The sequence below is a fragment of the Scyliorhinus torazame genome, chromosome 10 (genome assembly GCF_047496885.1).
Source record: "Scyliorhinus torazame isolate Kashiwa2021f chromosome 10, sScyTor2.1, whole genome shotgun sequence".
Lineage (NCBI taxonomy): Eukaryota > Metazoa > Chordata > Chondrichthyes > Carcharhiniformes > Scyliorhinidae > Scyliorhinus > Scyliorhinus torazame.
This window is the reverse complement of record NC_092716.1, coordinates 27,472,498-27,486,209: the sequence shown is the minus strand read 5'-3', so window position 1 is coordinate 27,486,209 and position 13,712 is coordinate 27,472,498. Positions and strand designations below refer to the sequence as shown.

General features: G+C 41.6%; 1 protein-coding gene across 1 annotated transcript in view; it reads left to right on the top strand.

Moving 5' to 3' along the window:
- Nucleotides 1–13,712, top strand: part of LOC140430422 (cysteine-rich secretory protein LCCL domain-containing 2-like) — a 67,283-nt gene that overhangs the window by 39,585 nt on the left and 13,986 nt on the right. Inside the window, exons 8-13 of the mRNA XM_072517894.1 lie at nt 1,203–1,263; nt 3,166–3,232; nt 3,849–3,982; nt 5,338–5,381; nt 5,500–5,572; nt 9,401–9,476. Of these exons, the coding sequence (XP_072373995.1) occupies nt 1,203–1,263; nt 3,166–3,232; nt 3,849–3,982; nt 5,338–5,381; nt 5,500–5,572; nt 9,401–9,476 (455 nt within the window). The remainder of the gene's footprint in view (nt 1–1,202; nt 1,264–3,165; nt 3,233–3,848; nt 3,983–5,337; nt 5,382–5,499; nt 5,573–9,400; nt 9,477–13,712) is intronic.

Sequence of the window (13,712 nt, the reverse complement as noted above, 5' to 3'; positions counted from 1 at the left end):
CCTGATTCTCCATTGTATTTTCTACCTGACATCTGGCGTACGTGCACCTCTTCCTTTTCATCATCATTTCTTCTCTCATCATCCAGGTTCGCTCTGAATTTATTTGTCCTACCTTTCTCCTTCAAGGGAATATACCTCGACGATGCCTGAGTACTTTTTCTTTGAAGGTATTCCATTGTCCAGCCACTGTCTTTTCTGCCAACTCACTCAACTCAGTTGCATTCTCATCCCATCGAAGTTGGCTATCTCCCAATTAAATGTATTATAATCTGAAAAGGAGGAATGGGCAGGGTTCTGGGGAAAAGGCTGGGGATTGTCACTGGGTGAAGTGCTCCATTGAAATGAATGAAATGAAAATCGCTTATTGTCACAAGTAGGCTTCAAATGAAGTTACTGTGAAAAGCCCCTAGTCGCCACATTCCGGCGTCTGTTTGGGGAGGCTGGTACGGGAATTGAACCGTGCTGCTGGCCTGCCTTGGTCTGCTTTAAATGCCAGCGATTTAGCCCTGTGCTAAACCAGCCCCAACCAGACAGAGCAGATAGATGGGTTGAATAGTCTTCTGTGCTATATCCATTCTGCGATTTCACCTTGTATTCATGCCCCCCTAATCTACAGCTTGCAATTGAAGTTATGGGGCAAGATTCTCTGGTATCCCTGTGGTGTGTTTCTCAGCGATGGGCAGCAACCCACCGTTGGCCATTGGTGGGATCTTCTGGTCCTGCTACTGTCAATGGGATTTCCCATTAAATCCACCCACCACCACCAGGAAAGCTGCGGCAGGGGTGTGTTGATGGCGGGGCCAGCAGGTCATACCAACATGAACAGATGGAAAACCTCACCCATTGTTTTTTCAAATCCCCTTTCTCATCCTTTCATAACTTCAAAAGCCTTTATAAAATCACCCGTAATCTCTTCTGATGAAAACTGCCACAATTGTTCTAATCTTTCTTTCTATTTGTGTTTTCTCACACCAGGCAACATTCTAGTGAATATGGTGTTGTACTCTCTCAATTGCCTCAATATCTTTCCTGTAGCATTGAGTCCAAAACACAGTGCAACAACTATGGTTTTACTAAGATTTTACATCGATCCGCCATTGCATCTCAACGTTCACATGCGCACTGTTTCCTTTTCTGATTGACTTAAACTGCTCTGCTTTTGAATTGTTTGTATAAAACGTGACTGTATTCCTACTTTTCAGCTCAAGTCATCAAGTGTGCCACTAAAATGAGAGATCAGTGCAAAGGGACACCGTGCAACAGGTATTGTTGTTGATTCCTACATCTGTATTATTTATGTCTATTCTTGTATTTCCAGTGTATGGCATGATAACTATAAATAACAAGGATACAGTACTTGACTGGAACTCAGGTAAAACATAAAATGTTAGAAATCTAAATTCAGCAAGTCTGAACTGTACCAGGACAGGAGCAGAAGAGCTTCACATAAAGAATGGAAGCCTGGGAAAAATAATCAACTAGACAGTAAATACTTGTAATTGAGTAACCCATGTTGCATCTCGGTAGTGTACAGGCTATGGTTCATCCAATATGTTTCGTAACTTTTGCAGCAGCTTGATAATCGGACAGAGTAATATTGCAATAGGATATAGTAATATTGTAATAGGATATAGTAATAGAATAGAGTAATGTTGTAATACAATATAGTAATAGGATATAATAATATAGTAACAATACAATTGGGTGTAGTAATAGGATATAGTAATATTGTAATTGGTATAGTAATAGCATATGTTAATATTGTAATACAATAAAGTAATAGAAAGCAATATTGTAATAGGATATAATAATAATATAATAGGATAATGATATAGTAATAATGTAATAGGATATATTAATAGAATAGAGTAAGATAAAATAGGATATGGTAACAATACAATTGGGTATAGTAATAGGGTATAGTACTAATACAATAGGATTTAGTAATCGAATAAAGTAATAATGCAATAGGATATGGTTATAGTAATAATGCAATAAGATTTAGTAATAGGATAGCGTAATAATGTAGCCATAGAATATAATAATACAATGGGATATAGTAATATTGTAATAGGATATAGTAATAGAATATGGTAATAATACAATAGGATAAAGTAATAGGCTCTGGTAATACGATATAGTAATAATGTAATAGGTTGTAGTAATAGAATAGAGTAATAATAAAATAGGATATAGTATTAATACAATAGGATATAGTAGTAGAATATAGTAAGAATACAATAGGATATAGTAGTAGAATATAGTAAGAATACAATAGGATATGATAATATTGTATAGGATTTACATGGAGACCCTGATAGAAAGAGAATTGCCCTTTGAGGGACCATTGCCGCAGGAGTCACGTGACTACAAGACACAATTTTATAATTAATAATATCAAGTCTGCCAAGATGCATGACGTTCTTCTATAATAATAGGAAAAAACCCTTCTTGATATGAAACACACAGCTGGAAGCTATATTAACACTTGTGATATGAGGAAAACAAAGTTGTTTTAATGGAAGATGCACACACAGATAACTTGGAAATGGATGGAACACATCAGAACCTTCCATGAAAGCAAAATGCTGCAGATGCTGGAAATCTGAAATAAAAACAGAAAGTGCTTGAAAAACTCAGCAGGTCTGCCGGCTGAGCTCTGAAGAGCCTCAGAGCTCGGAAGAGGAGTCGTGCGGACTCGAAACGTTTCCCTCTCCGCAGATGCTGCCGGACCTCCTGGGTTTTTCCAGCACTTTCTATTTCAGCATCTTTCAAGTGTATATATGGCTGCGTAACATGTGTGCAACAAATCTGCCGTTTCCCCACAATGATGTGACAATTTTGTTACACTGATACCAAGAAAATTGCCTATCGAGCAGTTGATGTTGCCATTAACGGTTACTGCACAGCTGAATGCCAAAGCTTGACATTTGATGTTCTGCTAATAGTTCATCATTAGAAGATTTAATGCATCGGTGCAGGCCAGAAAAAAACTACTTTTAAATGGGCAGTGAGAGCACTTAATATAAATAAATATTTAAAATGTTTTTTTTAATCCATTTGGTTGTTAACATTTATCTTTAAATGCTCTGTGACCTGTTGATATTCAGGTGTTATGCAGTAAACACAGAAATATTGCCTAACAGAGTTCTTGTTGTTAATTAGGTATAAGTGCCCAAGAAATTGCAAATCATCAAAGGCTAAAGTAATTGGAACGCTCTATTATGAAATGGTAAGGACTCAAATTCCTCTCAGCTTGCCATCACCTTAACAACAGGCTCTGGGGTATGGCTACCCCTGCCTGCTTACCTCGCCAAGGATGATAGATAGGGCCAGGAGATGTAGGCCTTTGATGAGGGGGGAAAATAAGGTGCATCTGAGCTATTGTCCCCGGGGGTGGGGGTGGGGGATGTGCCAATCTTCACTCCCCTGGAGTTCCCAGCAAACAAAAACAATCGTGGCTTCCACCCCGATCCTGTGCCAGACTTGTAAGAAGATTACTTGAAAATATATTTTGAGTTGTTCCCTAACTCAGGCCTGGAACTCCATGTAGATCCCACCTCTATGGGAGTCAGACATAATGCAGGCTCCCATTGGAAGGTCATGGTGTGGGAGCACTTACTGTTTTGTGTTCCCATCTCCCATGTTGACCATTTAAGGACAGGCAGTGGCTGCGTTCTGAATAGACCATTCTGGAATCGGGGAGTCCTGGCTGAGCTTGTGGCATTCCATCGGGCTCCCTGTGGAGTTTGTTGGAACCATCATGGATTTGCAGGGGCCAATCATTTTCTTGTATTTTGTCTGGTAGTGCAGCAGATGGACAATACATTTCTTTTGTCTATTTATAGCAATCCAGTATTTGCCGGGCTGCAGTGCACCAAGGAATCATCAGTAACGAAGAAGGCGGGCTTGTGGATATCACTCGAAAAGGAAAAATCCCATTTTTCGTCAAATCGTCTCGAAATGGTGTTCGGTCTCTGAGGTGAGAGCTTCCGATGTATGGGTTAAAGTATTCAAGCCAAATGCTTTCCCTATTTACTGGCTTAGTTTTGAGGCGGCAATTAATTCTTAATAGTTATGCATAAATTAACCAGGGCTAACAGGGTTTTTTTAATTTTCCCGAAACCTTCACAAATACAGACTAAAATTAAAATTCTAAAATAAAATGGACTAGGATTACTGCTTCTGTGGAGGATAAACTCCAACAAAGAATGGTTGCACTGAACGACCTGTCGTCATTTTTATGCAATTGCCTTTCAATATGTATTAATTTATTGGAAGTCACTGTTTGCAGTCTAGACTGGAACGATAAAAATGCATGCATCTTGATCTAATTCCAATCAATATGAGTTATGAGCAAAAACTATGGTACAACATGGCACTAAATGGAGGAATTCGCCATCTTTTGCCATAAAGTTATCAGGAGATTGGCTAAAGCTCTCAAAAAGTTGGATAAATGGTTGTTGTCAGCCACTTTCACTTATCTTTTGGGGGATTGTGCTGATCTCCTGCTGGACATCGCTATGGAAATTTCAAGTAATTATGTAGAGCATGTCTAAGCATGTGGCCACTGAGTTTATTAATCACTGCTTATAAAGGCTAATAAAGCTGGTATATATCAATACGTCAATGATGCCAGTAACTGCTTTTTAGTGACCCTTTTGTAACCAGTTTGCAATAATAATAATAAGCTTTATTGTCACAAGTAGGCTTACATTAACACTGCAATGAAGTTACTGTGAAAAGCCTCGAGTCGCCACATTCAGGCGCCTGTTTGGGGTACATCGAGGGAGAATTCAGATTGTCCTAATTACCTCGCAGCACGTCTTTCGGGAATTGTGGGAGGAAACCGGAGCATCCGGAGGAAACCCACGCAGACACGGGGAGAACGTGCAGACTCCGCACAGACAGTGACCCAAGCCGGGAATCAAACCTGGGACCCTGGTGCTGTGAAGCAACAGTGCTAACCATGCTCCGTGCCGCCCAATCCCCTTTTATCTCACTTATTCACTCATGCACACCCGCACACAAACACACTTTCCCTCAATGTGAGAGATATGAAGATAGCATCCATATGTGTACAATTAATCTACTTGACATTAGCCAACTGTGATTTTCTTGGCATCAGCAATTCACCAGCAAAGAAGGCAAAAAAACAGAAATGCAGGCGTGGGTAGTCAAGATTGGATTCCACAGAGTTTTATTTTTGGTTGTTTTCCATTATGGTACAAGATATCTGACTAATTGAGGGGTAGAAATCGTGACATTAGTGACGTTGACTGTCATTCAAAATGCATCACTGACCTGCAGTTTAATTCGTATTATATTTATTTACAGCAAGTTCAAGTCAGCAAATGGGTTTAGTATATCCAAAGTGACGAGTAAGTTTATTTCTTCAAATTTTCATAACAGTTCAAGAAGTTTCAGTTTATTGCGTACAACCTTCACTTTTAGCGATGTCATTGCCCTGAATGTAATTGTTTGATTTTGTTTCATCAGGCCGGACAGTTGACTGTTATGCTACGGTGGCCCAACTGTGTCCATTCAGCAAGCCGGCCACCCATTGTCCCAGGTAAGAGAGGTACAATGCCCATCAGTTATTTTTCTCCAAAAATTCAGATTAACACCGTAGATTATTATGGAGAAATGTTGTGAGAAAACACCATTAGAACTAACAGATTATGTGATGAAGCTTTGTTAAAACATACCTGAGATTTTATAACTGTGATTTAAATTTATTTCCAAATCATGGGTTTCGCCATCAGCAACTGTGCTTTGCAATATGTTCAGCCAAGCCTTAAGAACAATGAAAGTATCCTGCAATTCCAATTCGATAGAGGTGGCCTGAATTTTGTGTTGAGGATAATGATGGGCGTTGTCTGTATTTCATCTATTCTCTATCTGTATTAATACAGATTAATATGATGTTAATAACACCACGATCAATCAGCCAGACTGTAATATTCTCTCAATCAATGAAGCGGGAGTGGGGTAGCATGGTGACACAGTGGTTGGCACTGCTGCCTTACAGTGCCAGGGACCCGGGTTCGATTCCAGCCTTGGGTGACTGTTTGGATTTTTGCATGTTCTCCCCGTGTGTGTGTGGGTTTCCTCCGGGTACACCGGTTTCCTCCCACAGTCCAAAAATGTGCAGGTTAGGTGGATTGGCCGTGATCAATGTGCACGGAGGTAGGGTGGGGGAGTGAGACGAGGCAGAGTGCTCTTTTGGAGGGTCAGACTGACTCGATGTGCCGAATAGCCTCCTTCTGCACTGTAGAGAGTCTATGGATTCTATGGAAGATATCTTTCATTCTCGCTTCTTCCCACCGTACTTTGCCACATGGGGCGACTGTTGCTACTTTCCGTAGGTTCAATTGCTCTGTTTTATTACCTTTGCTCTCGAGTCGCCAGGTATCTTTATGATACCGCCATGAGGTTCAAGTCCGAGTAATGATCAATAACCCAATACACCGATTAGTAAGATTCAAATCAAAGCACATTTATTATACACAGTAATTGCTACTCATGCACAGATTCTACGTCTAAGTTACTTCTACAACTAACAGGCCTATACTTAACTTCGGACTGGCCCACCAGGTCAGGGGAACAAATGGCCTTTCGTTCGGGTTCTGAGTTTGCGGGATTCGAAGTTGGTACGGATTGGTAGCTAGGAGCGCCTATCTCGTAGCGAGCGTTGAATTAAGACTTACTTCATTCGGCGGTCACTGCACCGGTCACGGTCAATGTTGGTTCGTGTTGCTGGGTGACCCGGGCAGGACGAAGAGGTGAAGAGAGCGAGTTGAACTTAGGGCTTAACTCTTATAGTCCCCAGGGGCTTCCCGCCTTTCGGGGCGGACCCTGTATCTGGTCCCAAGTGATTGGACTTTGTCCCAATCGCTTGGTTCGATTTCTCCAATACTGGAGTGGTTCCCTGATCGATGGGCGGTCTTGAGGTGTTCATTCATCTCCTTTGTGTTGGCTCCTGCTGGCACCGAGGAGTCTGGCTTTGCTTTGTGTGTTCCAAATGTTACTTATTGTTCCCGGGGATTGCTCATCAGTATGTAGATGGCTGCTACATTGTTATGCTGATGGTCGCTGGTATCGATGTTGTCTGGCCTTTTGCAGCGTTAAATACACAGCAAACCTGCACCTGCTGGTTTCTGTCTATGGTGGCTGACTTTCCCATCAGCCTTTGCCGTTTGCCATTTTAAATCGGGAGTTGGCCAATTTAGGTGGCTACAAGACTGCCAGATATACCCTGGCAACTCCTTGCAGGTGGGGAGAGGGACTCTCCTGATCAAGCATGCTGTTGTCCACTGAGTAGAACCCCCAACTCCCCTCCCTGTCCTCATGAGCCCAGCACCCCCTCACTTAATTGACCCCAGTGAACCTAACCAAACTTTCCTTCACCCGGACGCACCCTGCATTGTGAATGATCCAGGCCTGTTGTAGTCCCAGCTGTGGTCACTGCTCCCAATGACGCTGCTGGGACTGAACAGTTACTGGCCATTTGATTGGCTGACAGCTCTTGGGGATGGGTCCTCACCCCTTAAAGGGCGGAATCGAATCAAAACACTCAGGTTGCGGATAATTCTTTTCCCAGCATCAGCCAGCTGCTTTGAATATGTTATCTGTCCCCATCTTCATACAGAATCTATTTATGTCCTTTATCATTTTGTGTGTAGTATTTCTCAAAGTTCAGAATATCACCTTTCTCCATTACATCTTTCAGCTCTGTGAGTCTATTCTTTAATAATAATCTTTATTAGTGTCGTAAGTAGGCTTACATTAACACTGCAATGAAGTTACTGTGAAAAGCCCCTAGTTGCCACATTCCGACGCCTGTTCAGGTGCACAGAGGGAGAATTCAGACTGTCCAATTCTCCATACAAGCACGTCTTTTGGGACTTGTGGGAGGAAACCGGAGTACCCAGATGAAACCCGCGCAGACCCGGGGAGAATGCGCAGACTCCGCACAGACAGTGACCCAAGCCGGGAATCGAACCTGGGACCCTGGTGCTGTGAAGCAACAGTGCTAACCACTGTGCTACCGTGCCACCTATGCACTTCCACTTCTGTCGATCCAGTGGATCACCATCAATGGCTTCTGTTGTCACCTACCCCCCTTCTACAACGCACACTGTCAGGAACGATCCTTGTTTTTCCATATTCATCATTTACATAAAATTAAAGGGTCAGCTCCCATATGAATGCTGCTGGTAGCCTTCTCTAACATGCTTCATATACTTCTCTACCACCGCTCTCAACATCACAACATCCTTCAGGCTATCAGATTACCTGTCACAAGGCACTTCATACAACCGATCATCAGGAAGATCAAAACCCCCACCATCAATTCTCTTTTCCCAATGCTTCTATCTCCAGTCATTTCTGAGCATTAAAACCCATGTACAACCAATCACCACTATTGACTATTTCCAACATTTTCCACTTAAACATCTACCTAAACCCTGTCACTGTTGAAATAGTTCGCTAAGCTTTGTTCACCTCGATATTTGCTTACTCCTTTCACTGCCCATTAGCTCCACCTTGGCCTATATGCAACTGTGTGGGCCTATCTTGTCTTGTATTCATCTTAACTCATTCTTCACACTTTTTTTTACTGACCTACATTGAATTCTTGTCCTCCGATATGTCAAAACATCTCATCTCACTCTTCAAATCTCTCCATGGCCTTACCCTAACATATCTCTACAACCTTTTGATCATGTAAAATCAGCCCCTCCTACACTCTTCCATTGACTCATTTTTTGTGTATGTGTCTCCATCCCTTTGTCCCATAATTGGTGATGGTGCTTCGCAACCTTAACCTTCGGAGCTCCTTCCCTGGATCCCTGCTCACTCCATTTGTCCCTTTTTAAAAGACTTTCCAAAACTTAACTATTTTATCAAACTTTTTCTCACCTTGACTAACCTTTCCCTTAAAAGCTAGGCATCCATTTTCCTTACGCACTTCCATTAATCAAGCACCCTGGAGTGCCAGATTAATGCAAGTTGTTGTGGAAGTGGTATCACTCATCGAGTTATACTTCGTTTTACCAATGTTACTGTGAACAATGCAATTCTGGGAGCTAAGCCACAAGAGTAAACTGAAGTTTAACTGTAATACAAAGTTAAACAAGCATGAACCCTTTTACAACTCCTTAGTCTACAATACTTTATCTCAACCTTGTTTCCACTTGCTGTTGTTTCTTTTGCGTCACCGTTCAACTCCAATTGAGCACTTGGTAAAAACTGGATTTGAGATTTAAAATGAAGAATTTTTATGCCACCTGTTATGTTTGTAGTTGCAAGCTCGTATTAGTTAACCTATAAGTAACATTGATAATGTTTTTTTTGTGCATTTCCCAAGTTATAGACTAATTTATTTGATCCTTAGAATTAACTGCCCACCAAACTGTTTGGAGGAGTTCCCATTCTGGGCACGGGTCATCGGCAACAAAATCTATTCTGACGTAAGTGTATTTTACTTTGCGTAGTTGTTACACTCGCTCCTGCTAGAAAATGTAAGTGTTTGGATCAAGCAGTAGCTATGGGAACTCTAAGCCAAGATACCCACTTTGTGGGATAGGCTGAGCAGCTCGTGTTCACAATGCCTGACTCGAATCCAATGTAAAATCCCACGAACAAAGAAAATTTGTTGGCCTCCGTGGAAAGTTCATCGAGTATTCCGCTTCTCATTTTGCGCTGTACTTCCACTAACGTCATAGCAGTGTTTCCAAAAGCTGGAGAACAGCAACAAGAAGAGGGAAAGCCAGCTCAGGAAATTTCTGTTGCGGTTACTTTACTCTCCATAGAATGTTTAAAGCGTCCTGGGAGTTAATCTCTTTCTCAGTTCTGTTTTCTGTGTGATGAAATGAAATGAAATGAAAATCGCTTATTGTCACAAGTAGGCTTCAAATGAAGTTACTGTGAAAAGCCCCTAGTCGCCACATTCCGGCGCCTGTTCAGGGAGGCTGGTACGGGAATTGAACCGTGCTGCTGGCCTGCCTTGGTCTGCTTTCAAAGCCAGCGATTTAGCCCTGTGCTAAACCAGCCCCTGACCAATTGTGGTTTTGCTGCTGGTTCATTCCAGCAGATGGTGTTCTGTTTTCCAACTCCCTCTGTGCCTATTATGCTGTGAGTGCCATCTTTGAATAAAAGAACACCAAAGCCATGCACCATTTTTCTTCATCAATCGCTACATCCACAACAGACTAGATAACTACTACTGGGGGATTGGTACAATGCATATAATCCAAACCAATAAATGCTCTCCTCCACATAATGTAAAGTGTCTGTGCTAAATATCCCTTGTAGGAATTGCAGTGTTAGGCTGTCGGAGGAACAAAACCAGAAAAGGCTTGTTAAAGAATAGGACGATTACAATTAAAGTCATTCAGAGTGGAAACAGACAAGCCAAATTCAGAATTTAACGAGTATTTATTTGGGCAGGAATGCTAATGTGCTTTGATTTAATAATTGTTGAATGAACTTCTATACCAATTTCTATAATCAGCAGATTTTTTTAACAATTCCTTTTTGCAACATTAATGGTAATAGTTGATTCGCCAGATTTTATAGGGCTGGATTCTCCATTGCGAGTCCGCCCCGCTTCCGCTGCTAGCGAGGACGGAAAATTTGTCCGCGCCGTTTGCTTGTGGCAGGATCCTATACTCCCGCTGTTTGTCAATGGGAATTCCCATTGAAGGCACCCCACGCCGCCAGGAATCCCACGGGCGAGGGTGAGCTGCTGGCGAGACCACAGAATCCCTTCGACCGGAGAATTCCGGCCTATATTTGAGACTCATTAACTTAGCCTAGTGAGCAATTTTAATGGTTTCTTCTATGATTTAGAATCAATCAAGTTGAAACCTAGAATTCAAGTTGTAGCACATAGTCCATTTTAGTTTAAAAGTGATGTCTATCGTTTTAGTCTCTGTTCCATAGTATTGACTACATGTGAAACAACCAGGAACATTAACAAAGTAATTGGCTGAATGGGGAATTCATATGAATGGTCGCACATTCTGATGTCAGCAGGGTCAATTTTCCTTTAAGAGGGACAATCGGATGGCATGGGTCTTAACTGTAGACACACAACTGCAGACGTTCCCAGAGTTAATCCATTGTGTTCCACCTAATGAACAGCTTTTACAGGACTTGCCTAATTATGTGTCAGAATGCATTACTGATATGGAAGGAGATGAAAGAACTGATTCACCGTGTGTAGGACGCACTTTGAATAGTGGTGGTTTGCCAAGAAAAATCACGAGCAGTGTCAGATGGCACAGCTGCGAGCTCAAAGGGCGAGGAAGGGTATATTGTCTGACCATCAGGCTGAAAGCAAATTAATGTAACTGGAAGGGAAAAGAAGGAATGGGGAAAAGCAATGGACGTTTCGCATAAACAGACTAAGGCAAGATAAGCACTGCTATAAAGGAGAGAGAATAAAATAATAATGAAGAATTAATTAGGGCTAGGGTGTATGAGTGGGAGAGAGATGAGTCAATGTCTGTACCTGCCAATCATTGAGTTTGTCTTGTGACAAGAAATAGTGCTCAAATAATAATGCTTGATTAACAAGGACATTAACTGCATTAACCTGATTCACTAGATTGCATTTAGAATCTAATTGGCCGAACTAAGCAACTTCTGTGGTTCTTCCGATGAGCTTTTTCTGGCTTATGCTTTAAACATTAGCTTACCTGTAAATATCTTGTGAAGTTTTATCCATCCATTAGAGATGAATTTCAGCACATCTTGTTGCGCAGTGTGTCGGCAAACATAAAGTACCCACATTTGGCAGTGTAATGGTTTCTTCCCAATAGAGGTACAAGGAGGTCTTGGCGCAGTGGGCAATATCCCTGCCTCTGAATCAGAAGCTCTGGGTTTGAGTCCCACCCGTGGATCTGGTGGTCAAGGAAGGTCCATTCATAAAGCGGCCAAACAGGTTGAGTGTGTCAACCTGCAAAAATCCTTCCAAGCAGGCCAATGTCTGGCGGTAAGAGCGAGAGAGACCCCTGGTCAGCCACGCTTGATTTAGATTTTAAGCTATCCCTCAAGCTTTAAGCCCATTGCAACAGACTAGTGACCTGTTTCGGGAATTAGTAGCTACGAAACCCGACAGAAGTCTGCCTTAGTGCATCACTACGTGTCGGAAGAGAATTGGAATAGAGATACAGGGCTGTTAGTGGACAGGTTTTCCTACTTTGGTGAGTTATTGCAGTACACCAATCTTCACGATTGCCCATTGGTGCATGGTGTATATATAAATGGGCAAAAAAAAATAATGTTTATGCCGGTAACTAGTTATTCCTAGAGACACCTTTTTGACGTAAATCTGCGGGATAAACAAAATCATCATCTCACTCAGCTTCGTGTTGATTACAAGATCATACTGCACTTATGGGTGGCTATTTGAATTCATCCTTCTTGAGAGATCTGAAGGATCCTTGTAGCATCCAAATGTTCCCAGGGATTTTTACTGCCGCATCAGGAGAGTTATTCTCTCCACCATTCTCTGCGCGTAAAAACATTTCCATTTTTTTCAGTTTGAACCTGTGTATCCTTGTCCTAATTTAAATTCCAGATTTGCTTTTAATATTTAGAGTTACATAGAAATGACAGCAGACAAACAGGCCATTCTGCCCAGCTGCTTTATGCTACTGTTCATGGACCACACGAGTCTCTCCACCCTGCTTCCTACCACCTTATCAGAATCATTTTCTAGTCCCATGTCCTTCATAAATCTATTTAGCTTTCCCTAATGCATCTATGCGATTTGCCTCAATAACTCCACGCAGTAGCAAATTCCACATTTCCCTCTGGGAAAAGATGTTCCTTCTAGATTCCTTATTAGATTTATTAGTAACTATTCCATTCATAATTTTACGTGCTTCTTTAAGGTAATCTCTTACATAACTCCCTTCAGGATTGAAAAAGTTAAAGTATCCCCAGTCTTCCTTCATAACTCAGATTCACCACATCAGACCTTGTGGCTGTCCCCTCTGCTGTCGTCAGTGCTTCAATGACTTCCTTGTGTCACGGTGACCAGGACGTGCTCGAAGTGTGGTCTGGCAAGAGCATTGTATGTTTGCTCGTGGATCTCCTTGGCTTATATTCCACTGTTTTGGCAAAGTAACCTGAGAATTTGCTAATTGCTGTCCATTGGTTGGGCATGTTTAGCAGGCTTGAACCTTTAGATTGCCAGTTGATATGTTTACCTACAATCTTGATGATCTTGGGTGAATTGGGAAAATTCCAAGCGCAAGCTTTTGGAAGAGAACTTTATGCATTTTGTTGTTACTAACTCACTTGTGTGGCTGCTGTTCACAACCCGGGTAAGGCTCTATTTTATCTGTTGAACTATATTTCTCTCTGGGTCTCAGAATGAGCACACACATTAACTTCGTCAACTTCAGTGGCTATAAATGAATAATAAAGTAATCATACTTGAATTCTTTAGAGTACCCCATTCTTTGCTCTCTAAAAGCATCTACTGAAAAAATTAAAGTAAACAATTTTAATAATCCCAGTCGAAGGCAGCAGCGCCGTTGGAAATTAAAATCTAAATAGGGTTGTTCCTTTTGCAAAATACTTAAGCCAAGAGTTTGAGTTAAAGAGCAATCCATTATCTTATACCAACTTTATATAATTCTTATAGAAAGGCCCTGGATGTGATAAATCCTTGTGACTCTTCAATAAACCAG